Genomic DNA, 27375 nt, shown 5'->3' with positions numbered 1-27375 from the left:
TTGCTTGAAGACTGCCAGTGAGGGGGAGCTCACCACCTCCTTAGGCAGCCTATTCCACTGCTGAACTACTCTGACTGTGAAATTTTTCCCCTGATATCTAGCCTATATCGTTGTACTTTTAGTTTAAACCCATTACTGCGTGTCCTCTCCTCTGCAGCCAACAGAAACAGCATCCTGCCCTCCTCCAAGTGGCAACCTTTCAAATACTTAAAGAGGGCTATCATGTCCCTTCTCAACCTCCTTTTCTCCAGGCTGAACCTATCTTCATAGGGCTTGGTCCCTTGGCCCCAGGGACCATCTTCGTCGCTCTCCTCTGTACCCTTTCAATTTTATCCACGTCCTTCTTGAAGTGAGGCCTCCAAAACTGCACACAGTACAGTTACAAAGAGTAACCAGCGAGATTACACAATGAACGCATCTGTCATGTTGTGCCATTTGCTCTGGCCTAGAGCAGGTTTCTGTGGGGATCTCTACAATGACATTAAATCCAAGGAGGTGATTCTCAAAGGTGCTCCGTAAGTAACCAGAAGCTCAGTAAATTCTAACAGGGCGATGCTCTGAAGACCAGACTGTCAAAACTGCATTCCTAAAATTATGTTCAAGCTTGTACAGTTTCAGGATTACTGCCTCTGGCTCTTTTGCCAGGTTTGTTCTAGAGCAGCCTTTCTCAATTTTTTTTTTTAATCATTGAGAAGCCCCTGAAACATTCTTCAGACTTAGAGAAATCCCGGAAGTGGCGCAATCATGCAGAATATAGTTGGGAAACATAGCTATGCATGTGCCCTCCCCTTCGGGCCCATCACTGGCCATTTTGGGAGGGGGGGGCAGGTCGACATGATATTATTTCGTCATATCACCTGATAAATATTTAATACATTAAAAATATATATATATAATGAATGCCCATGTATTCAGGAAAACCTTCCAGGGCTGTCAATGAACCCCATAGTTTCACAAAACCTGGTTGAGAAAGCCTATTTAACAGCAAGCTCTTTGCGTTTACATTTCTTATAAGTGGCACTGGTCCTGTGTGAAGACAGAAAGTGGGAACCCAGGCTAAGGAGGTAGCACTGGCTCTTGCACGTCCTCCTTCCCTCCCTTTCTTCTGGCAATTGGATCAACACGGTATGAGCTAGCACTGCCTTGGAGCAACCAGGAAGAGCACACAAGCATGAATCAATCAGCTTTCACGCCTCTTTCCCGTGAGGGTACACAAAACCAGCGTAGGCATAAGCCGGAGTCTGCAACTGGGTGATCAACTGTGAACAGAGTATATTTTAAATATACTAGCGTCAGTGTCCCCCAGAACACCACATTTTTTTGCTTTCAAAAATGGAAAACAACAACACCGAGATACAAGACAGTCAACAGGAATGCTCATTTTATATGGGGGGAAAAAAAGGGTCCATGCATTTTCATCTTGGTCAATAAATAGGCACTTCAACAAGCTATACATTTAACGGAAGCCTCCGGAATACCAGGCATCTTTTGAAAGCGTGGTTCTGTTACAACGGGGGGTAGGTGGCAACTACTTAGAACCCTATGCCAACATGGATTATAACAAATCCAGTGAGTATTTTGTTTCTCAATTATTCATAGAAAATTTAATCCTGATTAAGTATCCTCGGGCAGGAATTCATGGGTAGCTGATGACTGAAACCAACGTTTATTTGAAATGCTTCTGTTAATTTAATCTGTGTATATGGCTTAATTACGACTGAATCCTCAACGTCAGAGTAATGAATTAGCTCGGGATTAAAATTCTAGTGCCGCGCTGCACATTCCATTTGCTTTCCACACTTTAGGGAGAGGCGAGCCTGCTGTTTTCGTAAGCCTAATGCCACCATTTTTAAAAAAAATTAAAATTAAAAAACCCCTGCCTCGTTAGCCCATCACCCAGTTGCCCTTTTAACACTTCCCAAACATGTGGAATGCTAAAGAAGCTGCAGGACAGCAAGATGATATTTGATGGCCATCCGAATACCAATGCGCGCGCACACAAATAACGAGAGCTTCTGTTTGCTGTAAACATTTCCCATTGGTTTCCTGGGTGCTGAGCATCTTCAAGACCTCCCAGACCGACACATAAACTGCACTTTGCTGCAAACCTAAGTTTAGGGCACCTTTGTGCCAACATTCGTTACAAAAACTTGTTCTACATTTAAGCTTTGGGAGGACTGAGATTTGGGTCTCGCTCAAATCTTTAAACAAAGGAGGCTGTTTTGGAGTGAAAAATAATGGCGGCGAAGGACTCGTTTCGATTCGCCATTGTCCTTGTCCAAGATACCAAGAGACAACCTATTCACTTGTCACTCGTTGTCATAAAACTCATCTCTTATCGCTACTCGCTCCGATCCGACAACAAAAAACGATTTAGTCTGAACATCTGGTTTCTCCAGGATTTACTGCTGAAAAGAGCGGCACCGTTTCCAAGTCTTATATTGCACCTTTGCCAATGAGCCTTCTCTAAAGCATCTCAGAAGTGGTGTCGACTTTTATGTCCGGATGCCACAGTGAGCGGCAACGTCACTGAGGAGAGCGAAGAGACTTCCCAGTACAGACTGTGGGAAACAAAAAGCCGGTAGAGGAGGATCATGGAGAACAACTGACAGAGGATAACACCGATGGTAATAATCTAAAAGACACAAGAGGGGAACAGGGGGTTACGAAAAGGACTATTTGCAGAAGGGACAGAACATTTACTATACAACACATATGAAGTTAACTGGATGCAGCCAGGAGGGTTTCCGGTACAGCCAAGTGTAGGCCCAGGAGGTCAGCATGTGTTACCAGAAGAATTATCACAGGATGTGATAGGATGTCCATTCAAAGCTCTTCTAACATGTCATTTTATATTACCGCACGAAACCACTTCAGAACTGTTACCTTTTAAGTTTTTTTTTTTTTAGAAAGTTTTTTATTTTATTTTCCAGAGTTGAAAACAATGAGATACATGCAATCTACATTGTTAATACAAAAAAGGAGAGCTATACTCTTCGTTTGATACACTTGGTTCCCCATTTTTAATCCCTTTTGTAAATAGTTCAGGTAAGGGCCCCATTATTCTTGAAAGGCCTCTTAGTGTCAGTTTGGCTATCTTGGTAAGATCAGCTAGTTTATTCACCCAGTCTTCTGTCGAGGGTAGTTCTTACGTTTTCCATTTCTTGGCCAATTCTAGTTTTGTTGCCGTCGTCGCATAGTAGAAGAAGCTCTGTGTGTGGGTTAGGAAGCGCTGTGGAAAAACATTTTGGTTCCCTGTTTCAATCTTACAAACCCTCTTCTCTCCATTTAAGATTATAGACTGGCTACAATATTATGGACTTTTACCCAAAGCTTATAGACTTTTTATAGACTTTTTCACGTTTGCACCACATTTAAAAAGAGAAGTCTACTTTGTTACCATCATTTCAACATTTGTTTGCATAGTTTCTGATAGTTTTAACAATCATAAACAGTTTATACTTAACATAGTCCTAGAGCCCTCCACATTTTCACTAGAAAAAGGGAAAAAAGAGAAAAAAAATACTTAGTTGTACGGAAAGAAGGAAAACAAATATATATAAGTATACATTGTTGATACCAGAAATAATAAAATGGAGTCTTCATTAATTAATAGAAAATATTTTTCGTTAGTTATATATACACCTCCTCAGCTAGAAACCTTCTTTTAGTTATGCTTTAAATTTAGGCTGAAAGTCACTACATAGATATGCTAGATAATTCAAATTCAGCTATCATAGGAAATCTAAAACCCCACACTATAATGTAAGCCCATTCCATTAGGTGTCTCCTTTTAGTTATGCTTTGATTTTGGGCTGGTAGCCGCTGCGAAATTAGGTTTAATAATACAAATTCAGCTTACTTAAAAGATCTTAGACCCCAGATTAACTTCTTAACTAGTTATATTGCCTATATGGCTACATAAAGGAGGTAAAGGAGGAAAGGAATTTCGACCACTGTGTTGCATTTCCATTCCCCAAGCTTCTTAGGGAGGTCTCATTTCGAGGCTTATTACGTCTTGTGACTCCCGTTGACTGATGTTCTGTCCCATTGGTCTTTGGCTGGGAAAGTATAGTTGTAGTCTTTCCCTCGGAGTATACATCGATAAATCTTGAAGCAGTTGTACCTCCTGGACTCCAATATCAGTACAGATGTTTTTCCATGATGCTCCTTTCAATCGATTGCTTTCACCGCAGATCCATATGTCTTTCTTGAGTATTGTTGCTTTGGAGTGGCTGTATATCTTCTCAGGCAGGGTGTCCTTATCTGAGCTGCAAGACTCTGACATCCCCTTTTCTATCTCCATAATTTCAGATTCCTCTTCTGCTGGTAATTTTCCATCTTGTTTAGAGCTATCGTCAGCCACTACTATTGGTTCATCATTCCTGTTAAAGACTTCTTCCTTAATGCCTTTAAACTCCATGAGCATATTTTTAAGTGAACCATTTAAAGATTCTTTCAAGTCTTGTGTTTGTTTGTCTAGAAGATATGCAAATTTTTTAAACGAAAACATGTTCCAGGTTTGGAATTTTGTTAGACTTAATATTTGCAATTTTGCAAATAGCCAGTAGAGGTCCTACAGAGTCCTAACGAAAGCAACAGTCTGTTTTTAATTAAAGGAATGTCTCTAAGGCTTAGTTCTCGCGAGATTCCATGGCTCTAATCTCTCTTATCTTCGAAGACGAAAAACAGATATAATAAAACAGATATATTAAGAGCTGTTACTTATTAGATTGAGTTGATTTGAGTCCTTCTTCTGATTAGAAAAGAAAATTAGCCTGCCTCAAAATGAGGTGGCATCAAGCAGAGCCAGAAACGGGGGAAAAGTAAAGACGGAGAAGCGGAAAAGCACTTGCATCTCTGCGTTGATTAATGGTTCAGTATCTTGGAATCTGGCAGCTTCACCCCCTCAGTATTATCAGACAGTCCTGTCAGTCTGGCTTGTTTGGATTAGCGAGAGCAACTCTCCACGCCGAGAGTTCATTCCAGGGAAGAAGGTGCCGAGGGAAACCCCACTCACTGTTTGCAGGCTCGATCTGATGTCTGCCAGATGTTTTCACTCCGGAGTTGTGGTGAGTCGAAGGTCTTGCTGGGAGGTATCCAATTAGCTTTGTAGATTAAAATAAGCTTTGTAGATTGCAGAGTTGAAAAAGGAAGAAAAGGAAAAAAGATTTTAAGATGGCGGACGGCGCTTGCTGGACCCTGTGCACACTGAGCTTACGTTCCAGTGGGAGATTAATTTCCCTGCGGAACAGAGAGGCCCCAGAGATTCACAAGGAATTCCTGAGAAGATTTAAGGGTGGGTTATCGTACCCAAAACCCGATTCTGTCAATCACAGCAGCGATTGACCCTCAGTGGAACAGGAGCTCGAAGTATTCGAGCTATCCAAGTGCCATGGCTCCGCCTTTCTCCCTTACCTTTTAAGTTTTGAACATTCCTTTGGACTCAGACACTCCCGGATCTTCACTCAGAAACAACAAAAACAGTGGACTGTGTCCCTCCTCCTCTTCTGATCTTTGCCTTGCGTATAAGAACACTCTGAGAATAGAACTTCAACCCAGGACTGATTGGTGTTTCTTGGCTACTGTGCTTGATGAATGGGGTTATTTATTTATATTTATTAACCACCACTCCTGGACCCTGCCGGCTTGTGGCAGTTTACAATAAAATTTAAAACTCACATAAAATACATAGCAATATTACAAAACCATACTGGTAGCAAAAAAACAATTTGCGGACCTCCCCCTCCCACCTACACCCTATAGTAACAGCCACCACTACATCCACACCCGGGGGAGGGAGGATCTTCTGGTGGTGTCTGGCCTATGGGGGCCTGTACCAGGAGGGTTCTGATCTTCCTAGCCTGGTCTTAACCAAATGTCCGGCGGAAGAGCTCCATTTTACAGGCCCTGCAGAACTCTGACAGCTCCACCAGGGCTCTCAGCTTTTCTGGGAGCTCATTCCACCAGGTTGGGGCTCAGGACCAAAAAGGCCCCGGCCGAGACCAGGCATGCCTACCAAGGGCCACCAACCGATTCAAACCCGCACAGCGAAGAGCCCTGCAAGGGGCATAAGGAGATAAGAAGTCCATCAGATAAGCAGAGCCCAGGCCACGGATGGCCTTAAAGAAGAAGAAGAAGAAGAGTTGGTTCTTATATGCCGCTTTTCCCTACCCGAAGGAGGCTCAAAGCGGCTTACAGTCGCCTTCCCATTCCTCTCCCCACAACAGACACCCTGTGGGGTGGGTGAGGCTGAGAGAGCACTGATATCACTGCCCGGTCAGAACAGTTTTATCAGTGCCGTGGCGAGCCCAAGGTCACCCAGCTGGTTGCATGTGGGGGAGTGGGGAATCGAACCTGGCATGCCAGATTACAAGTCCGCACTCCTAACCACTACACCAAACTGGCTCTTAAAGGTAAGAACCAAAACCTTGAACCTGATCCAGAAGCTAACCAGATCATCATTCGAGGACTGATTTATATCCATTATTTAGGGCATCACTCCTCTGAGGAGCTGCTGGTGTTGTCCACGCCTACTCACCTGGCCCACCACTAATGAAAGGGAGCCTCTATACCAGGGGTAGTCAACGTGTGGTCCTCCAGATGTTCATGGACTACAATTCCCATGAGCCCCTGCCATCAAACGCTGGCAGGGGCTCATGGAAATTGGAGTCCATGGACATCTGGAGGACCACAGGTTGACTACCCCTGCTCTATACCAGGGCTAATCAAACTGCCAGCACATGCTGGCAGGGGCTTATGGTAACTATAGTCCACAGACATCTGGAGAGCCACAGTTTGGCCCTCCCTGCTCTATGACACGCCTATGCATTTACCCTCACACCAGAGTTCACTCATGCCCTGTGTCTATCCACACCCCCTCTTGGCAATTATGTACGATTTCTGCAATGGATAGCCCAGGCAAGCCCAATCCCATCAGATCTCTGGAGCTAAACAGACTCCGCCCTGGCCAGTACATGGAAGGGTGACCTTCAAGGAACATTCAAGGTCATGATCCGTAAGAAGTTCCTGACAGTTCCTGACATCTGGATGAAGTTCCTGACAGTTGGAGCGGTTTCCCAGTGGAACAGGCTTCCTCGGGAGGTGGTGGGTTCTCCATCTTTGGAAATTTTTAAACAGAGGCTAGATAGCCATCTGACGGAGAAGCTGATTCTGTGAAGGCTCAAGGGGGTGGCAGGTGACAGTGGATGAGCGATAGGGTTGTGAGTGTCCTGCATAGCGCAGGGGGTTGGACTAGATGACCCATGTGGTCTCTTCCAACTCTATTATTCTATGATTCTATGATGCAGGGGCAGGCACTGGCAAAGCACCTAGAAATGTCTCCTGCCTGGCTGCTAGACCATTTTAGGGTCTCCTAGCTATATTACAAACATGCCCTACAATAAATAGCCCTCGGTAATGGCTTTCCCATGAAAACAGGCCCTTAGAATGGTGCCACAAGTCAAACACTGTCAAAGGGGGGGGGGGTCTCAGAAAAGTTGCCTTTCTGGAAACGTTGATCTATGGGGTTTTCAAGATCAGCATCACCTTCTCCCTCCCCCCCCCCTACAATAATCACTGTGGAAAACCTGCATAGATAAGAGTCTATTACAGCCAGTCTTTGTGTATCTATAGGGGGAAAAGTAAAGATTTGTAGTTTATTTATCAGTATGGCATAAGGCTCTCCCAATCATTTGTCGTGTGACAACATGCAAGGCAGAAGGATTGTTACACATGTACATTGCAGGAGACTCAAAGTCCCAACCAAGCTGTCGCACTCAGGTGCCAATGTACAACACGACAAAGAAATGCCCCCAGATGCCTAAAGCCTTTTGTGTTACAGCACACAAAAGCTTCTGTTGGCCGCTTCAAATTTTGAGATACCTTTTCTTTCACGGCTTCTTTGGCACGGTGGGTTCTACATTATCATGCGGATGCGCACGCACCTTTTCCCCACCGCATTTCGCCCACAAGTAAGTCACTCACAGCTAGGAACAAAACATGCTTTACAATGGGAAAAGTGCACAAGGGCAGTTGCAAGTTTTCAAGCAGCAAGTCGTCAGGCTGTGGTATTCAGACCAGGGTCTAGTCTGCACACAATAGATAATGCACTTTCAATGCACTTTCGTAGATTTTCCTGTTCTGCACAGGAAAATCCAGCTGCCAAAGCACATTGAAAGTGCATTATCCTACGTGCGCAGACTAGGCCTAGGTCTCATGCTTATTAATGCACTATTAACGAGGGACATGACTCAAGGCTTCAACAAGAACAAGGTTAGGTCCTATGAGTATGGGTGCTTTTGAACATGGTGTTTCAGTCCAGTGACAGTTTTCATGTGGCATTTCGCATAGTGAAATCCAGTTCAACCATTCTCAAGTTTTTTTTACTGTTGAGAAATCCCTGAAATATTCTTCAGGCTTTGAGAAACCCCAGAAGTGGTGCAATCGTGCAAAATATGGTTGGGAAACACAGCTGCGTACACGATCAACCCGGGTTACTCCCCTTCCCACCCCCTCCAGGCCCATCATTCGCCATTTTGGGAGGTGGTGGGTAGTTCAACATGACCATATATGGTCAAAAGGTAAATGTATTCCCTGTGCAAGCACCGGGTCATGTCTGACCCTTGGGGTGACGCCCTCTAGCGTTTTCATGGCAGACTCAATACGGGGTGGTTTGCCAGTGCCTTCCCCAGTCATTACCATTTACCCCCCAGCAAGCTGGGTACTCATTTTACCGACCTCGGAAGGATGGCACTTCAGACAGCATTTCTGCCACTTGCCACTCTGCGCCACAAGAGGCTCTTACATATGGTCATATCACCTGATGTTTTTTAAAAATAATAATTAACTGCTACCCATTCAGGAAACCCTTCCAGGGCTGTCAAGAAACCCCAGAGTTTCAAGAAACCCTGGATGAGAAAACTTGATCCAGTTGCAAAGTGGACTCAAAGTGCATCACTTTGCATCCCTTGTTCAGCTGACGGTGGCACCTTCTTCTGGTTCCGAGTGCCTTCCCCGACACCTTGCCCGGGCACCTTGCCCAGGAGGAGGATGCTCCTGTTAGTGGAACAAATCCACAGGGCCCAACCCGCAGCCCCCAATAATATAATTAACACAGTTACAGAAAAATTTCTGTGCCACCTGCCTCACAGGGTGCGTGTTGTGGGGAGAGGAAGGGAAACGTGTCTGACAGCTGCTTTGAGACTCCTTCGGGTTGTAGAAAGTGGGGCTCAAACAAACAGCCCTTGTTCTTCAAAGTCTGGTCAGTGGTGTTATGGGTTTGGCTGTGCAAATAAAAAGTTGTAGAGGGAGCTGGGGGGGGGGGTGTTTCGATGGCTCTGTTCCACTTACTGCAGGCTTAGAATCACAGAGTGGGAAGGGCCCATCCAGGCCAACTAGTCCAACCCCCTGCTCAATGCAGGTTCAGCCTAAAGTATCCTTGACAAGTATCTGTCCAACTGTTGCTCAAAGACAATCAGTGAGGGGGAGCTTAACACTTCCTTAGGCAACCGATTCCACCGGTGAGCTACACTGACCGTGAAAATTTCCCCCCTGAAATCTAGCCACCATTGTTCTACACATAGTTTTTAAACCCATTACTGCGGGTCCTGTCCTCTGCTGCCAACAGGAATCTCTCCCTGCCCTTCTCCAAGGGAAAACCATCATGCTCCCTCTTCGGATCATGCTTAACTTTCTGCAGTTCACCACTACTGGTTGTGCTGCAGCAGCCCCTTGGGTAGGGGGGCTTTAATTGCCCTGTTTCAGAGCAGCACAGCTGGGGACCTGCAATTATTCAGGCACAGCACTTAACTGGCTGGAGAAACCGCCCTGCTGTCTCCTAACAGACTGCATACAGAGGAAGAATTATCCACCATGCCAAGTCTCCTTCCCAAAAGAACAGGGAGGGGGGGAGTATGCAGCCATCAATGGAACGATAATTTGCTAATTAATAAGGCTATAAGGAATAAAAGTAGTTTCTCCAGATGCCCTGGGAAGCAAAGTAGTGAGAACAGGTTTCTTTGTGTTTGCAGGGGCGTACTGTCCTTCCTAATTTTCGGCATAACAGTACTTGAGCACAGTCCGCCTAGAACGTGGAGCGCAAAAGCACCGTGGAGCGATGTGGCTGCTCACCTGAGAATAGCAATGGGCTTTATCTGAGTGCGGCAGGCTCCACACACGAGCCTGCTAGCCCCCAACTGGGTAAAGGAGCAAGAAAGCTACATAAACCCTCCCCCGTGATCCGTCAGTTACAAAGGACAATACTGGGAAGATCTTGGCATCCGACAGTTTAAGGTGCAGCTTCCTGGCTTCGCGTGACCATTTACAAAGATTCCCTTAAAGCGCCTTAACAGAACTGTTTGGGGGGATTCTGCCTTAGTGAACCTCTCTCCCTTGTTCGGAACGATACAAGGCGCAGCACTTTAGCCACACAGAGAGAGGCGTTGGCTCAAAAAAGGATAACCGAAGCACATTCATAAACACTGAACATGCAAGAAAATATTTCATTAATCGTGATCCAGGCTTTCAAAGCGCCTTTGCTATGCTGTCCATACCCACCTTCTCTCTCTGATAGTCTCTAAACATTAGAGATATCGACACAAGACCGGGGTGACACAAAAACCACAGGACACAGCCCTGAAAAAGAAGAATTGGTATCCATTAGCTACTTTCATCCGGCACCGCTCCAAAAGTGATCTATTAACTGGGACTTGGCTTATGCTTTCGTTCCACGCGTTAAAAATCCACCTTGTAACTTGGCAACAGTCACACAAAGCTACAAAGGCCTAGGGGGTAGAACAGGCTTCAGTCGAGCGATGGCTTTCCGTCTTTTACGGACCTCGCAGAGTTGGGTTGACTCGTTTAGCAGGGGCCATGTGAGAACAGATCCAACGTAATGGGCTAAGTTGCCACAGAGCTCAGTTCAGAATGCATTTGCTTCAGCTGGCTCTATGATGCAAACTGTCACAGCAAAATGGCCCAAGTAAAAGTTAAAAATTCCATAGTCCAGCATAGCATTAAATACTTAATTCCCATCTCACAACAAATTAGCTATACAATCAGCCCTGAACTGGATAGCCCAGACAAGCCTGGTCCCTTCAGATCTTGGTAGCTAAGCAGGGCTGACTCTGGCTAGTACTTGGATGGGAGACCTCCAAGGATTTGAGGGGTGGTTCCTCCAAGGAAAATGAGGGGTCATGATGCGGAGGCAGGAGATGGCTAACCGCCTTCAAACGTCCCTTGCCTGGCTGCCAGATGACCCTCTGATCTCCTGGCTACATGACCCACGCTGGAGGATAAATAATAATAAACCGCTATCCAAGCATCCAGATTTTTACCACGCTTTCTTAAACTACAAATTAAAAATACCAACTTTGAAGATTCAACCTTGGATTCTAGACTTTTGCTTTGTGAGCACTTCTATATGGAGTGCTGTAGAGGCAGCCTTCCACTAGGGGGCGTCTTCCTCTCACACTGGGACTTGGCGGTTCCGTGCAAAACACTGGCCACTGGTCACACTACAAAACTTCTAGTGCTTTTATTTGAAAACACACACACACACACACACACACAGTAATGTTCTTTTCTACACTGTCAGATGCAGAATAGTTATATGATTTAATCATCTCTATTTTTTGGTGAACAGTTGCCAGCTTTTATGAAGGGTGGGCTTTAATTGCCTCCGGTCTCTTAGACAGACACATTCTGTCAATTCGGAAAACTTTGAATATTTGCACAAATGCATGCCCTAGAACAGGGGTAGCCAAGCTGTGGTCCTCCAGATGTTCATGGACTACAATTCCCAAGAGCCCCTGCCAGCATTTGCTGGCAGGGGCTCCTGGGAATTGTAGTCCATGAACATCTGGAGGACCACAGGTTGACCACCCCTGCCCTAGAATATATGGAATCTTGTAATGCCTTCTAATTAGGCTGGTTGGTCTGCCAAAACCTTTTATCTAAATGGACAAGACCACCACATATGCCTAGCTGAGACAGTCCTTTAGTCACTCTATTAGCACATTAAACAAAGAAAAAAGAACAGCAAAATTTAACAGCACGAGGCATTTTCCATTTTTCCTTTGCCACAAATTGAATACACTACTTGGGGTGCTCTGATACCACCTGCTTCACATAATGAAGGACATAATCTGAAAACCTTAACAGTGTCGAAGTTTCCCTTAGTGCAAATCTAGACACAAACTATTAGGAAATGATTTTCCAGCCTGCAGTGAAATGAAGCCTTTGCGTAACAAGAAGGCTCTCATGGAACAAAGATTTTTCCTTTCCTCCTCTTAAATTGCATTTTAGCAGCTGACATTTCATAACCTAAAACAGTGACGAGCAATGTGGTGGCCACTGATAAAAAACAGCCACGGGTTACCTGCTTCCTTTTTCCTGAAAACAGCAGTTTCTGAAAGCAAACCCCAACTCTGGCTTTCTGCAGCCTCCTTAGATCAGGAGATACTTCAGGAGAACCCAGGAGACCTCACCTTCAGGTCTGCCGGGAAAACAGGAGGCAAGTTTGCCTTGAAACTTATCAGTGTTCATAATTTCCCTCACGGCAGCCATTTTGTGCTTACATCTCCTTCTCATGGCAGCTGATTTGTGCTGGTACCCACTACCTGTCCTCAACATCCTTGTTGTTGTTAGGTGTGAAGTCGTGTCCGACCCATCGCGACCCCATGGACAATGATCCCCCAGGCCTTCCTGTCCTCCACCATTCCTCAAAGTCCATTTAAGTTTGCACCGACTGCTTCAGTGACTCCATCCAGCCACCTCATTCTCTGTCGTCCCCTTCTTCTTTTGCCCTCAATCGCTCCCAGCATTAGGCTCTTCTCCAGGGAGTCCTTCCTTCTCATGAGGTGGCCAAAGTATTTGAGTTTCACCTTCAGGATCTGGCCTTCTAAGGAGCAGTCAGGGCTGATCTCCTCTAGAACTGACCGGTTTGTTCGCCTTGCAGTCCAAGGGACTCGCAAGAGTCTTCTCCAGCACCAGAGTTCAAAAGCCTCAATTCTTTGACGCTCGGCCCACAGGCTCAAAAAGCTCAAGGACTTCTAACCTAGAGAATGATCTAGAGCAGGAGTAGCTAAACCAGAGCTCCAGGTGCTGGCAGGGGCTCATGGGAATTGTAGCCCATGGACATCTGGAGAGCCCCAGTTTGGCCTCCCCTGCTCTAGACAAAGCCTCCTACAGTGAGCCAGCAGAGGTATTCTACAGACCAAGAGCTGGCATATGTGTGGGAGGCATCCTGAACTACCTTGATACAAAATGCCGATGAAGAGAACTCCATGGAAGCCTGTCACATGCATAGTTTTGACCCAATAATCACAGAGATTAGTGTATGCTCCCCCCCCCCCCGCTGAATTCATCCCCTGAGTTCATACTAAAACTCAGCGGATCTCAAGATCCCCCACAGAGAGACACATACCTTTGTGAAGGTAATGTAGAACTCCCTTTTGAGTGTGCTTCTCTCTGTCCGGATGATCTGGTAAAGTCCACCACCTAGTGACAGAGCTAGGCAGATTCTCAAGCCAATGAGGAGTCCACCTGCTATGCTCCGGTGCGAGTGGTAGCTGTGGTGATTAGTGTCTTCAAACTGCTCCCAGATTAACAAGAAACACTGTGGAATGACACACGTACATTCACAAGGAGAAGAAAAAAGTTTAAAAAGATGAGCTGTTTTTTGGGGGGGGGCCCCGCTTTCTACTACCAGGCGTCTTAAAGCGCCTTACAATCGTCTACTCTTCCTCTGCCCACAACAGACACACTGTGAGGTTGGTAGGCTGAGAGAGCTCAGAGAGAACTGTGAATGGCCCAAGGTCACTCAGCTGGCTGCATGTGGAGCAGTGGGAAATTAAACCTGGTTCTCCAGATCAGAGGCCACTGCCCTTCACTGCTGCACCAAGCTGGCTCTCAATGATGAAACCCAGAGAGAACTTCATCGGGTACATGTGTTTCTACACAATATATTTATATATATACCTATATACACGTATGCAACATATATATGGAATGACAAATATGGTGGTCCCTTACTGTTGGCTTGAAAGGAGGGGTGGAAAAAAAAACACAACCCCCCCCCACTCTGTCTCTCTTAAATATAAGGAAGCCATCTTGAGATAGATATTTTGTTCCTTGGGGATTCCTCAGGGGCCTTCACTAACTGATCAGTTGGGCTGCATTGTGCCGGATGTATTAATATTCCCATCTAAAAAGCTCCCCAAGATATCTGGCTGAGAGATGTTGGGTGCTTATTCTCTCTCCTGGCAAGCTCCTGTCACAATAGATTCAAGGTGGGTTGCCGTGTTGGTCTGAAGCGGCAGAGCAAAGTTTTGAATCCAAGGGCCCCTTTAAGACCAACAAAGTGTTATTCTGGGAATGAGCTTTTGTGTGCTTGCATATTTCTTCTGAGACACTGAAATGGCTGGTGACTTCTGTCTGAATGGATCTGAAGACACGCAAACCCACACAAAATCTTATACCTAGAATAAAACCTTTGTTGGTCTTAAAGGTGCCACTGGACTAAAAACTTTGTTCTGTCACAACGGGGAGGTGAAATGGTTAATTTTGGACCACAACCTGGGAGACCCGCGTTCAAATCCTCCTTCTGCCACAAAACTTGCTGGGTGACCTTGAGCCACTCCCTCCCTCCCAACCTCCCCTACCACACAGGTTTTGTTTTTGCTAAGGGTAATATAGGCAGAGGCCTGACCTGCATAGCATGAGCTTGTCAGACCCCAGAAGCTAAGCAGGGTTGGTTCCCGCTTACACCCTTTTCACATTGGAAGACGCGGGACGCAACAAGTGACTGACCTGCATAGCGACCACCACTGCTGCAATGGCCGTGGACGTCGGTGTGGAATCCCACTGGAGGGGTTTGCTCTGAGCTTTCTTCATCCTGCTGATGGTCCACCCCATGCACAAGCTCAGGAGTAAGTACAGCATCTGCATCTGAGAGATTATGTCACACACTAAGGGGGGAGAGAAGAGAGTGAATGCAATTAAATCATTTTTGCAAGCAAAATAGCTAATGGAGGGCTTCAATTCTGAGAAGTCAGTACTGCTGAGCTATTTTGTAGACCCCTTTACCTTCCCTTTAGAATGCCTGTGCCCCAGATGCTTCCAGAAGCCAACTTCCAAAACACTATTTCCCCCTTTTTCTTTTTGCTGTCAAGTCGCAGCCAACTTAGGGTGACCCATGGGGTTTTCAAGGCGAGAGACGTTCTGAGATGGTTTGCCATTGCCTGCCTCTGCATAGCATCCCTCGGTTTCTTTGGTGGTCCAAATACTGACCAGAGCTGACCCTTAGCTTCCAAGGTCCAATGAGATCAAGCTATCCATGTCAGGACAGTGATAATATGTATTAGCAACTCACAAACTCCACCTCTAAGAATATTTATAAAAAATGCCGGCAACCAGATTCTCGGGTGCCTGGCACCGTCCGCTGTGCTGCCTCCTCCACCCATGAGGGCAGGGGTGGGCTTGGATGGCAGGCAGCGGCAGTGCAGCAAGTGGGGCTGGGCTCTGGGGCTTGCAAGCCACTGCCACCCGCTCTGAGGGCAGGGGCAGCCTCGGAGGACAAGTGGCAGTGGCAGGTGGCAAGGCCCGGAGCCGAGACCCGTTCGTCACTACCACTTATCCTCCAAGGTCGCCCACACCCTCCTGAGGTCACGGACAGCCTCGGGAAACAGGTGGTAGCAGTGCAGTGGACAGGGCTCAGCTCTGAGCCTGGACAGCTTCCGCCACCCCTGCCACTTCTTTCTGAGGCTGCCTGCACTCTCCTGAGGGTGGGGATGGCCTCGGAGGATAAATGGCAGCAGCGCGGTGAACGGGGCTTGGGTCTGAGCCTTGCCAGCCACCGCTGCCGCTTGTTCTTCAAGGCCGCCCACGCTCTCCATCTACTGCCGCAGTTCCTAGGGGCGGGACTACGGATGTCATGTAGACGCCCGTTTGAGAGACCACGCCAGTAGATGTTTTCACATCAATAACTTCAAATAAAGTAACAGTAATGATAAAATATACTTACACTCTGCTAGGCTTCCCATAAAAGGTGCTCCAACTCCATTTTTTGCATATCTAAAAACAAACAAACAAAAAAAACTTTTATGCAGACTGTACTCTAAACTGTTAAGTTAAAAAAATCATGTAAAGCCTTTTTGTTAAATATAGAATTCAGTTACATACCAAGGACATTTCTTAATATTAATACACTATACAACTCAGTGTAAATTATGCTTGCAACAGATTTAAGGCTAAAACAGGTCAAAGGAAGCTGATATTATATGGACCATGTTAAGGGTCTAATAGGCAAAGGTAACACAACCTTTACGTTCTGGTCACTTACATGTGCATTATTTGGGATGGCCTGGGAATGACACAGCATTCCCACCCCCTACTCCCCTCCACCCCTGTTTTCTTGCAGTATCATGTTACTTTTGTTTTCTTCATCTTATCTACGATATCTCTGCAACCTGCTTTGCTGCAATATTTTGGGACAGATAGCAGCAAAGCTAGTGTGACTTATGTGTGAGCAGTAATATCTGGATTTTCACAATCCCACTCATACTAACACTGCCACAACTTTCCCATCCCCAGTTTGCATGAAGGCTGTTCCCCTCCACCATTATGTAGCAATATATAGATACAGGGGTCCAGCGATATGCAGCTATAACACAGTGATATACAATAGCCATGGCAGTATACAGCTATAACAACATGATATACAACTGCCATAGCAATATACAGAAAAAATAGGAGAACACACTGCAGTTTTTAAGCTAATCCCTTATCAGAACTCATCACTTATTTCTGTGCTATTTCTCACCAGCACATTTAAGGGAGAGCAGCACAGGCAGGAATTCTGGCCCTATATGCAAACAATAAGAAGCTGAGAGGAACTGAAGCACTATACAGATTGCAAACAAATTCAGAATGAGCACTGAAAACAAAAACATCTCTAAAGACATTTGGAACCTTGATTGCATTGAACTTTAAAGCCACACAGTCACTATGATATAACATTCAAGACTAGTATCTGGGAGACCCAGGTTCGAATCCCCACTTGATCCACATTAAGCTCGCTGGGTGACCTTTGGCCAGTCACACATTTTCAGCCTAACCTACTTCGCAAGGTTGTTGTGAAGATAAAACGGAGGTGAGAATGACCTAAACTGGCTTGGGTACCCATTGGGGAGAAAGGTGGGGGTATAAATGAATGATATAAATCAATCTATTTGCCAGTGTTTTCTGACTCATAGAATTTAAAACTTACCTTGAGAAATGCAAGTAGTTGGCAAAAGCCGAGGCGGCCTGCAAGAGCAACACTGTGGAGAGGACCTTCAGCACCGTGTGCATTGGTCCTCCTTTGTTAATGGTTTGCCACAGGGACTGAGCGTAGATGCAAGCGGCGACAAAGTATGCCAGGACCAGCAGGAAGAAGAACTCATGTAAGCCTGCAGGGGGAAGAAGGCGTACAGTAAATCCCATCACGCAGAGAGTACATGAGACAAAGGGCTGGGTCAGCAAAATGGGAGCTGGATTTTGCTGGCACTGCTGGAGAAAAAATTAAAAATGCAACTTCTGCCAGTGTGTTGGCTTATGGCAGAATCATGGCTGTGAGGAGATGCTGATGTTCCATCCATCCTAAGCGCTTGTTTTTACCTGCACAGAGAACAGTACATTTATCCCATTGTATTTATATGCCTGAAAGCTTTGCCCATAAGGCTGGGAGTTCAATCCCAGCAGCCGGCTCAAGGTTGACTCAGCCTTCCATCCTTCCGAGGTCGGTAAAATGAGTACCCAGCTTGCTGGGGGGTAAACGGTCATGACTGGGGAAGGCACTGGCAAACCACCCCGTATTGAGTCTGCCATGAAAACGCTAGAGGGCGTCACCCCAAGGGTCAGACATGACTCGGTGCTTGCACAGGGGATACCTTTACCTTTACCTTTATTTATATGAATACAGGTTGACCTACAATCAAAGATCACCATGTTCCTGCATCAAAAGTGCCTTCATCTGTTTGCTGCAAGTCGATAAACACAGGGTCAGATCCAGTGCCAAATAAGTCCTTGTGCCGAATCTCTTGTGCAAGTAGAAATGCAAGCAAAAGACCGCAGTGTCCAGCTGTACTAAGAAATTTACAGCACCCTCCACTTGTGTTTCAGCTTGCACAAGGTCCTCTGCACCCAAATTCTGGGTAAGATACTACATAGCAATCAAATTATGTTGGTCATAAAGGTGCCACCGGGCTCAAATTTTGTTCTGGTATGTGTGCTGTGATATCTGACCACCAGGTGTCGCTGCAACAATACTTGAAGAGATGCGGAGTAAATCTTAATTATATTATATTATATTATATTATATTATATTATATTATATTATATTATATTACACTATTATATTACACAAACATATCTATCTCTTCACGCATATATAAAATATATGTATAAACTATTTAAAAACCGCCTCTTCAAATGTCATTGGAGATGATTAAGTTGTCGTGGCAAATCAGTATTTCTTCTAAGTAGGGGATTCTTTTGCAGGGAGGTCAACCACCTTCGATGCTAAATTCCTGGACTCAACCATAGGTCTGACAGAACAACTCTGTCTTTGCAAGCCCTCTGAAACTATTGATGGTTCCTGAGGGCCCTGATGTCCTCATGAAGAGCATTTCACTAGGCTGGGGCCAAAACTGAAAAAACCCTGGCCCTGGTCAAGGCCAGTCGCACCTCTTTCAGCCCGAGGATGTTAAAAGTAATGTTAAAACTGAGCAACAATGATTGTAGACAAGTTTATGAATCTTTCGAGATATTACAACCGAAAGTAATTGTATATAAATGGAATTTTCTCTTTAATAAAACAGTTGTGGAAATGAAACTTGACAGGTATTTCACATTAAGGGGGACATGGCTGCCAAGGATGAAAAGCTTCCCTGACTGATGTGGGTGACTCAATCATCACTAACCACTTCCCAAGCAGGTGGAACCACAGGGTTTATTTCCACTTATAAGGAAGAACAACAGTACATGCACATACCGTTCAAATTTTTCTTTCCCCCAGAAAAACTGTTTACAAACATTTCATTGGTTCTCTACACTTCCCTCATGCACCCACAAATGTCAAGGAAAACAGCTTACCGGATTCCCCTGCACTAAAGTGATCGAGCGGATTCCCTTCTGTGTCTGGATTCAGTATGACCATTTCAAACTGAACATCCTCCCACTGAGAGTGGTCGTAATTCTCCGCGCAGGTAAACTTGTCGACATAAAACACGTACCAGGTGTCTGGATAGGGAACCTGGGACACGGTCAGATTTTGTTCTGTGCTGTTCATGTTCACTTCAAGAGAAAGAGGCAACAATCAGCCATTTGAAACAGCTGCTTAAATAAACATGTTCAGTGATTGGTTAGAAAAAGATCCTAGTAAGCAGGAAACTTTTGAGCTGGGGTATGTGTATTTCCTCCCATGAGGACATAGAGCAGAGAGCTGCAACCAGTCCTAGGAAATATATCACACATGCATTCTTCATACATACATTCTCCAATACCTATGACAATTTTTAAAGATTGTGTGCACAGAAGAACCATAGTGCACCATTTAAATTGAAGTACCAAGTGGCTCTGTTTTGAAAATGGTGGCAAATTGGTGGCTGGGTAAGAATATGCTCCCGCCTTTTCTTGTGGGTAATATGAACACTGTTTCCAGGTCTCTGACAAACCACAGTTTGCATTCAGTGATGCCTTTATGACCAACCAAGTTGAACTCTGGGTATAAGTAAGCTTTTGTGTGCATGGTTTTAAAGGTGCCACTGGACGCAAACTTTGTCCTATTCCTTCAAACCAACATGGCTACCCACCTGAATCAAACCACAGTTTGCTGTTACAGCCAAGAAGCAAACTATTGCTTGTCCTTTGGATTGGTTATAGTCTTTGAATTGGGCACGATATTGTCTAAATGGACCAAATTATGGCCCCCTGCTTTTTAAAGGAATTAAGAAATAAAACTGTACTTTTCATCAAACACAGACTTCTAGAAAGATTATTTCTAGAATCTGTTTCATTACATTATGTAATTCATTAGGGCTCTTCATGATATATTTAATTCAAGTCCAGTAACTCTTTAGAGACCAACAAATTTTCCAGAGAAAATTCATGACCTTACCTGGATAGCCCTTTCACAACCTTACCTGGATAGCTCAGGCTAGTCCAATCTCACCAGGTATGAGAAGCTAAGCAGGGTCAGCCCTGGCTAGTATTTGGGTGGGAGACCGCCAAGGAATACCAGGGTCACTACACAAAAGCACACAACTGAAAGTGCCTGTCTCTTGCAATGAAACCTCTGCAGGGTCGCCAGGGTGACTGTGACTTGACATCCCTTCAAGCACACACAAAACCTATTGTGAGTCATCCGATCCCTATTGTGGCATATCTGACCAAGTCAGCTTTGACTCATGGGAAGTTTATACCTTGCAAAATTTTGCTTGGTCCTGAAGGTACTACTGGGCTCACATTTTCTACTGTTTCAGGAACTGACTGTAAGTAGATCTTTATCGTTATCTGCGGCAAACATCTGTGTGCCATAAGGCAATGGTAGTCAACCTGTGGTCCTCCAGACGTTCATGGACTACAATTCCCATGAGCCCCTGCCAGAAAACACTGGCAGGGGCTCATGGGAATTGTAGTCCATGAACATCTGGAGGACCACAGGTTGACTACCCCTGCCATAATTACCCTTGCCATAATTACACATTCATGACTTTTAGAGATATAATCTTGGAGAAGAGCTGAGACACAAATCTTGTTTGTGTGTGTGTATGTGTGTGTGTAAAGAGCTGCCAAGTTACAGCCAAGTAGAGGAGGTTTGCCATTTCTTTCTTCCTTGGAGGTCTCCCTTCAAAGTCTCCACCCTGCCAAGCTTCAGAGATGTGATGAGATTGGACTACCTTCCCTCCCACAAAAAAACTTCGAAAAGCTGCAATAACTACATGTTAGGGGTTCCATTTAGGGCAGGGGTAGTCAAACTGCGGCCCTCCAGATGTCCATGGACTACAATTCCCAGGAGCCCCCTGCCAGCAAATGCTGGCAGGGGGCTCCTGGGAATTGTAGTCCATGGACATCTGGAGGGAAGCAGTTAGACTACCCCTGATTTAGGGGATCCACTTTTGGTGGATTCATCTATCCCCAAACCTCTGTACACTTTGAAGCTCTTGGGGCCTCCTTGAATAAAACACCCTCGGTCTTGAAAGTGTCACTGGATTCAAACTTTGTCCTTCATGTGCTTCTGTATGTATTTCCCCACAGAAAGCTTAATGCTATCCTGCACAAGGCCTGCTCACACAATACTTTGCTTCCAGAAAAGGACCTAGGGAAACAAATCAGGGCTTTGGGGGCAGCATTCTGGTCCTGGGAAAATGTGACTCTTCTCCATAAACAAAGCCATCGGGTTTTATGCAAACTACAACATGGAATGCGACTGTGCAAAATTTATAATAATTTTAATAATTATTTATTATAATAATAATTTATTGGTGAAGGCTCCTCTCACGAGAAGAAATCACTCCCACTAGTGGAAGAGATATCCCAGATCCACCAATTATCCTCCTTCTTCTGCCTATAATATGCAGCTAAGAGAATCACTTCTGACCACAATCACAAACGACAGAACATAGTCCAACATCAGCTCAGAAAAGATGTGGGGGCCGCATATGCATCAAAAGGCAACATGAGGGTGGTCCTGAGGTGGAAAGAAGTGGAGGTGTTAAGCTTGACAAGAGAAAAAAAAAGAATCTGTCCAATGGCTTAATCAAATAATATTCAAATTATAAGAGTCTCTGTTATCTCTTTATTATAATTTCCACCTGGACTCAGCCAAAACGGTGTCTAGATGATTTTTCCGTTTTCAATTCTTTCCTCAGTGGCAATAATGAGTCCTCCACAAAGTGGTATTAATCTATTCAGTGTATTCACTCTCAAGGTACTCGGTCTCTTGTTAAAAATATAATTAGGGCGAAAGACGCTCACATGGTACGGACAGCCAAGGCTGTAAGCTTTGTTTTGGCGGAGTCCAGGTGGAAATTATAATAAGGAGATAACAAAGACTCTTATAATGTGAATATTATTTGATTAAGCCATTGGACATATTCTTTTTTTCTCTTGTTGTGTTTTTGGGATTGCCCACTTTCTTCTTGCAGCACTTTGAGGTTTTAAGCTTGAGCACTGATCCGTTTGTGCACCCGAATGAGACGCATGTCCCCAAACTCACTTATCAATGGCGCCTTGGACAGTCTTTCTGTACAGCTGTAACTCGGGAGGTTTTCTTGCAGCTTCTGCCATTCTTGAGCTGGAAACAGGTGAAGCCTGGCTTCCTTTCCAATAGCCGTGGCTACGTTGTGGATTCTGACATACAGAAGAGCACAATCACCTTGACATTTAAAAAGAAGCCAAATTCTATTACACAGGCAAGGCAGAAATAAAGGAGACATATTACCTACACGTCCACTCACGCTGGCAAGTCAGTCACTTAATATAAACTGCTGCCAGATTGCGAGTGTTCTGGCGATACCTATGCTTGGTTGATATCGTTTTATAAACACCTTCACAGAAACAGAGAGCGTTCTGGAGTGAAGAAAAGACACATTTATGAAAAGGGTTTTCAAGTATTCAGTTGTCAAAGGGATCTCTAACGTGCATGAAGGATCTGACTCCAAAAATAAGTCTTCCCTTTCTCTCCCCCACAACATGCACCCGGTGAGGGAGGTGAGGCCGAGAGAGCTCTGATAGAACTGCTCTGTGAGAACGGATCTAACAGAACTATGAGGAACCCAAGCTGGCTGCCTGTGGAGGAGTGGGGCATCAAACCCGGCTCTCCAGATTAGAGGCTGCTGCTCTAAACCATTTCACCAAGCTGGCTCACTTAAACAAAGCTTTTGAAAGTAGTAATGGAATTAGGAGAAATTGGGGCAGTTTTAGGCTAGATTTAGCTTTCAGTTCTGGTGATTACTCTTGCATGTACCTCTGTGCTATTTTTGTCACAGCTTGAACACCCCGCGTTTTATCACAGTTTTCACACCACCATTAAAAACTCTGAAGATGTTACAATTAGGCTTTGTGGTCACCGAGAATCGGAAAATGTGGTCATTCCTCATGAAAACCAGAAGTCCAGAAAGCATACATGGCTCCTAAATTTATCAGCTGAGTCCTTAGAGCCAGAGAAGAATAATCAAGGCCTTACTGAAGAAAAGTGCACAGTGAGCCAAGGGGGGGGGGGGTGGGGGAGAGAAGGTAACCAAAAGACATTTTCTTCCTTCACCAGGATACTATAAGACTTCCACTGCAGTCCTAACAGAGCAGTCACTCTTGTAGTGCTTTCAAGATTAACACGTTTTTATGTCAGCATTAGCTTTTTTCCTCTTTTTTTGGACTGCAGCCCATTTCTTTGGATGTTTTGAGTGGATCCTCTCCATGCAGACAAAGGACTTGGATGGTGATGTGTGTGTAGGAGGGGGGGGACAGCAGGGTGATGGGGACTGCAAAATACAATTATGCAAAATGTATAGCTTATCAGAAAGAAACACAGAGGCTGTTCCCTCGTTGTGCTAAGCTAGCTCACCCTTGTGATAAGCAGAGAATCACAGCTGTGATTAAGACAAGGGTTTTTTAAAATCTCACTATAGCTTGGACTGTCTTGACCTCCTCCAAACCCGGAAACTAAGCAAGGCCAGTACTTGGATGGGAGACTACTGAAAAGTCCAGGGTTGCTACACAGAGGCAGCCAATAGCAAACTACCTCTGTCCTTCTCTTGTCTCGAAAATGCTACGGGGTCGCCATAAAGTTAGCTGTGGCTTGACGGCACTTTCTGGCACCTCCATGGCTGTATCTAAGCATGCCAACTTATGCACATTGACGTCAGTCCGTTGGCACATTTGATTTTAATGGGGTTTGATGGCAGTTGCTCTGGACAGAGCTGCCACAGCACATCCCAGATCAAACCTAACCCATTCCATGCCCAGCGTCAACTACCTTAACAGAAGAAGAATTGATTCTTATATGCCACTTTTCTCTACTCGAAGGAGGCTCAAAGAGGCTTACAGTCACCTTCCCTTTCCTCTCCCCACAACAGACATCCTGTGGGGTGGGTGAGGCTGAGAGAGCCCTGATATCACTGCTCGGTCAGAACAGCTTTATCAGTGCTGTGGCGAGCCCAAGGTCACCCAGCTGGCTGCGTGTGGGGGAGAGCAGAATCGAACCCGTCATGCCAGATTAGAAGTCCGCACTCCTAACCACTACACAAAACTGGATCTCTAGAACTAGTAAACTATATTTTTTTTCCTGATAAGACCTGGATTTTCCACAATTGCATTTCATCCTATGCTTCCTGCATTTCATTTCCCCTTCATGTTGCCATATTCATATTTTTTATATCTTCTACAAAAATAACAACAAGAAAAACAAGCTTCTCTGCCTAATGAGGACCCACCAGCCTTGGATCTGAAGAAACAGGCAACAGCTCTATGCTGGAATAATATCTTTAAAAAATGTTCTCTAACATTACAAATGCTAATGTACGTCGAAGAACAATCCTTAGAACTGTTAGTCTCGCTGCATGAAGTTATTATGTGGGGTGAGGTCCAGTGATAAACCTTCAATTTTACATGGGGCAGCTGTCAAGTTTGCAGGAAAATAAAACAGGAGTCCAGTGAGACTAGCAGAACATCCGGAGTCAAAACCGGAGTTGTTGCTTGTCGCAAAGTCATGACCGACCCATCGCAACCCCATGCATGCAAATTCCAGCATAAGCTTTCCTACATCACATTTCATTTCATCAGATGCATTAGGCAAGCCTTTTTCAACCTTTGGACCATTGAGGAGCCCCTGAAATAATTATTCAGACTTCAAGGAGCCCCGGGAGTGATGTCAGCTGGCCATGCCCCCTGCCATGCCCCCAGAAGTGACATCACTACCCACACCCTTAGCCCTCCTTTTCCTCCCTCCCCCCAGCTTTACTACTACTATGGCAGTTCTGTCTCCTGTAGGCCGGAAAGAAGAGTAGGAATAGAGAAGACAGCCCAGACCCCTCCCCCGTATCATGCCTCTTCAGAGTTCCCAGGAACCCCTGGTTGGGAATCCCTGTTTTAGCCAATCATCAATTAAGCAGATATTGAAAGCTACATATTGCTGGAGAGCGGGAAGAGTCATTGCAATGTTGTGGTGGAAAGTGTCTTCAAGTTGTGGCCAATTCAAGGTGACTCTGTAGAGTTTTCAAGGTAAGAGATGCTGAGAGATGGTTTGCAACTGCATTGCGGCCCCTGGCTGCCATTCAAATTCTGCCCAGGGAGGGCCAATTCTGCTTAGCTTTTGAGATCTGACAGCCAGTTCAAAACTAGAGCCAGTCAAAAGAGAGCCTAGTCAACTCTCAGCTGTTTAGCACCTAGGCAAAGCAGGGCCAATGTAAAGTCAGATCTAGGAAAGTGGACAAACAGATCAAAAGAAAAAAACACAGAGTCACAGCATAACTAATCCATATGTGCAAGAGGTGGGATAGATTAAGTTGTCAGCATTTGTAATGATTGAGAGAGGCTCTTATTGAGCCTGGAAAGGAAACAGCACTGATTTTCCTGATGAATGCTAATCTGGCAATTTCCCCGCTGGATTCTTCCTTTGGAATTCTTTTTAAAGGGAAACTGTGACTTTTTGATCAGCAACAATAGGTCTATTGAGAGGTCTGTGCACATATAACACACAAGCAGACATCTACACCTTGTATACCAACAATGCTGCTCGCGTATGATATGCAAGTTAATACATAAAGCCACATATAATTAGGTATAGTTACTATTTGTAATGAGTACCCAGCTTGCTGGGGGGTAAACGGTAATGACTGGGGAAGGCACTGGCAAACCACCCCGTATTGAGTCTGCCATGAAAACGCTGGAGGGCGTCACCCCAAGGGTCAGACATGACTCGGTGCTTGCACAGGGGATACCTTTACCTTTACTATTTGTATATGCATGTGTGTGTTTATATTTGGCCCCCTGTCTGAACCCACTGACCAACTCAATTGAAGATCTTTACGAGGCCCCTCTTTCTCTCACATGATAGAATACAATTATTTTATTTTATTTATTGTTGTATTTAGATTTATTAACCGCACCCTCTCAGCCAGCTGACTTACTTATTTACAACTTGATTACTTGACCGCTCTCTCTCAGCGAGTGGACTCAGGGCAGTATACAACAACATGTAATCATATTCATGCATTTATTAACCTTGATGATTGACATACCAGAATATCACAAAGTATATAGATGGCTGAAGGTCAGGGCAAGAGGAAAATCTAAACAGACAACTGCCAAACAGATAAAACAGTTGCACACTAAAAAGCTGTCTATAAAAACTTAGCTGCCACGGCTGTGATATTCTCCTGCCCTCTGAGCGTGTAATTCCTACCATCATACAAAATCGACTTTCAATAAATAATAAAGCAATATATAAAAATCCCACCTGTTTTTTTTAAATATTATAATTTAATGCATTTATTTTATATCTATATTCTGTACTAATTTTATATGCTTTGCCTTTTATGCAAACCACCCTGAGTCTTATGAGATAGGGCGGTGAATAAATATAATAAATATAATAAAATAATAACGACAATAAGAAATATAATAATAAATATAACGCACAACAATAATTATAATGCAAAAACAACCGAAAGCCGTGGCAGGGGGTGCAAGAAGGCGGATCGGGGCCGCGAGGGCTCTTGCACACGAGTAGACATGCCGGGGGGGGGCTTACCATGGAACTGGAACTGGGCCACCACCTGCCCGGTCCTTGCGGCGGCGCTGGAGAAGCCCCCTTGGATGGTCTTGGCTTGGGCCCCGCGGATCCAGGCGCTGCCCCACAGGACCAGGCAGGCGACCCACAGCAGCCGCTCCGGCCGCCTCGACCTCCCCATCGCCACCACGTCCACAGCTGGGCCGACGAAGGGGCAACCAATGGCAAGGGCGGAGAGCGGGCGTCCAGCCAATGGGCGCCTCCCAAAGACGGCGGGCGGGGCTTGGAGAGGCGGGACGAGCGGAGCGAGCCTAAACGCACCTTGGCCCCGGCTCGCCACGCCGTGGCCGTTATTCCGAGTGCCGTGACGTGCCCGTTGCCAGGGGAGGAGCCTGGCAACGTCAAAGGCAGGGCGTGAAAACTCGGAGGGCGGGCCGAGGGAGCGACAGAGCGAGCAAAGAGTGTCAGAACGTCGCGTAACAACTTAAGCTTCCGGTTCTAACTAGACGTCTGCAGTGCATACACTCATTTCAGCTCCTGAAGCCGGGGTTGCCAGCTCTGGGTTGGGAAATCCCTGGAGACTTTGGGGGTGGGGCTGAGCGCGG

At 45.4% G+C, this 27375-nt stretch overlaps 1 protein-coding gene across 1 annotated transcript; it reads right to left on the bottom strand.

Annotated features, from left to right (window-relative positions):
* Positions 1-1354: 1354 nt before the first annotated feature.
* On the bottom strand, positions 1355-27125 carry GPR180 (G protein-coupled receptor 180). Its single transcript, XM_077343890.1, has 9 exons — positions 26792-27125; positions 22259-22417; positions 19135-19335; positions 17270-17450; positions 16025-16074; positions 14812-14969; positions 13427-13618; positions 10558-10635; positions 1355-2635 (listed from the first exon to the last, which is right to left on the bottom strand). The coding sequence occupies exons 1-9, from the start codon at positions 26949-26951 to the stop codon at positions 2477-2479; spliced, it is 1338 nt and encodes a 445-aa protein (XP_077200005.1). The 5' UTR covers positions 26952-27125; the 3' UTR covers positions 1355-2476.
* Positions 27126-27375: the final 250 nt, after the last annotated feature.

The sequence above is a fragment of the Paroedura picta genome, chromosome 6 (genome assembly GCF_049243985.1).
Source record: "Paroedura picta isolate Pp20150507F chromosome 6, Ppicta_v3.0, whole genome shotgun sequence".
In the NCBI taxonomy this organism is placed as follows: Eukaryota; Metazoa; Chordata; class Lepidosauria; order Squamata; family Gekkonidae; genus Paroedura; species Paroedura picta.
This window is presented reverse-complemented; position numbering and strand designations above follow the sequence as displayed.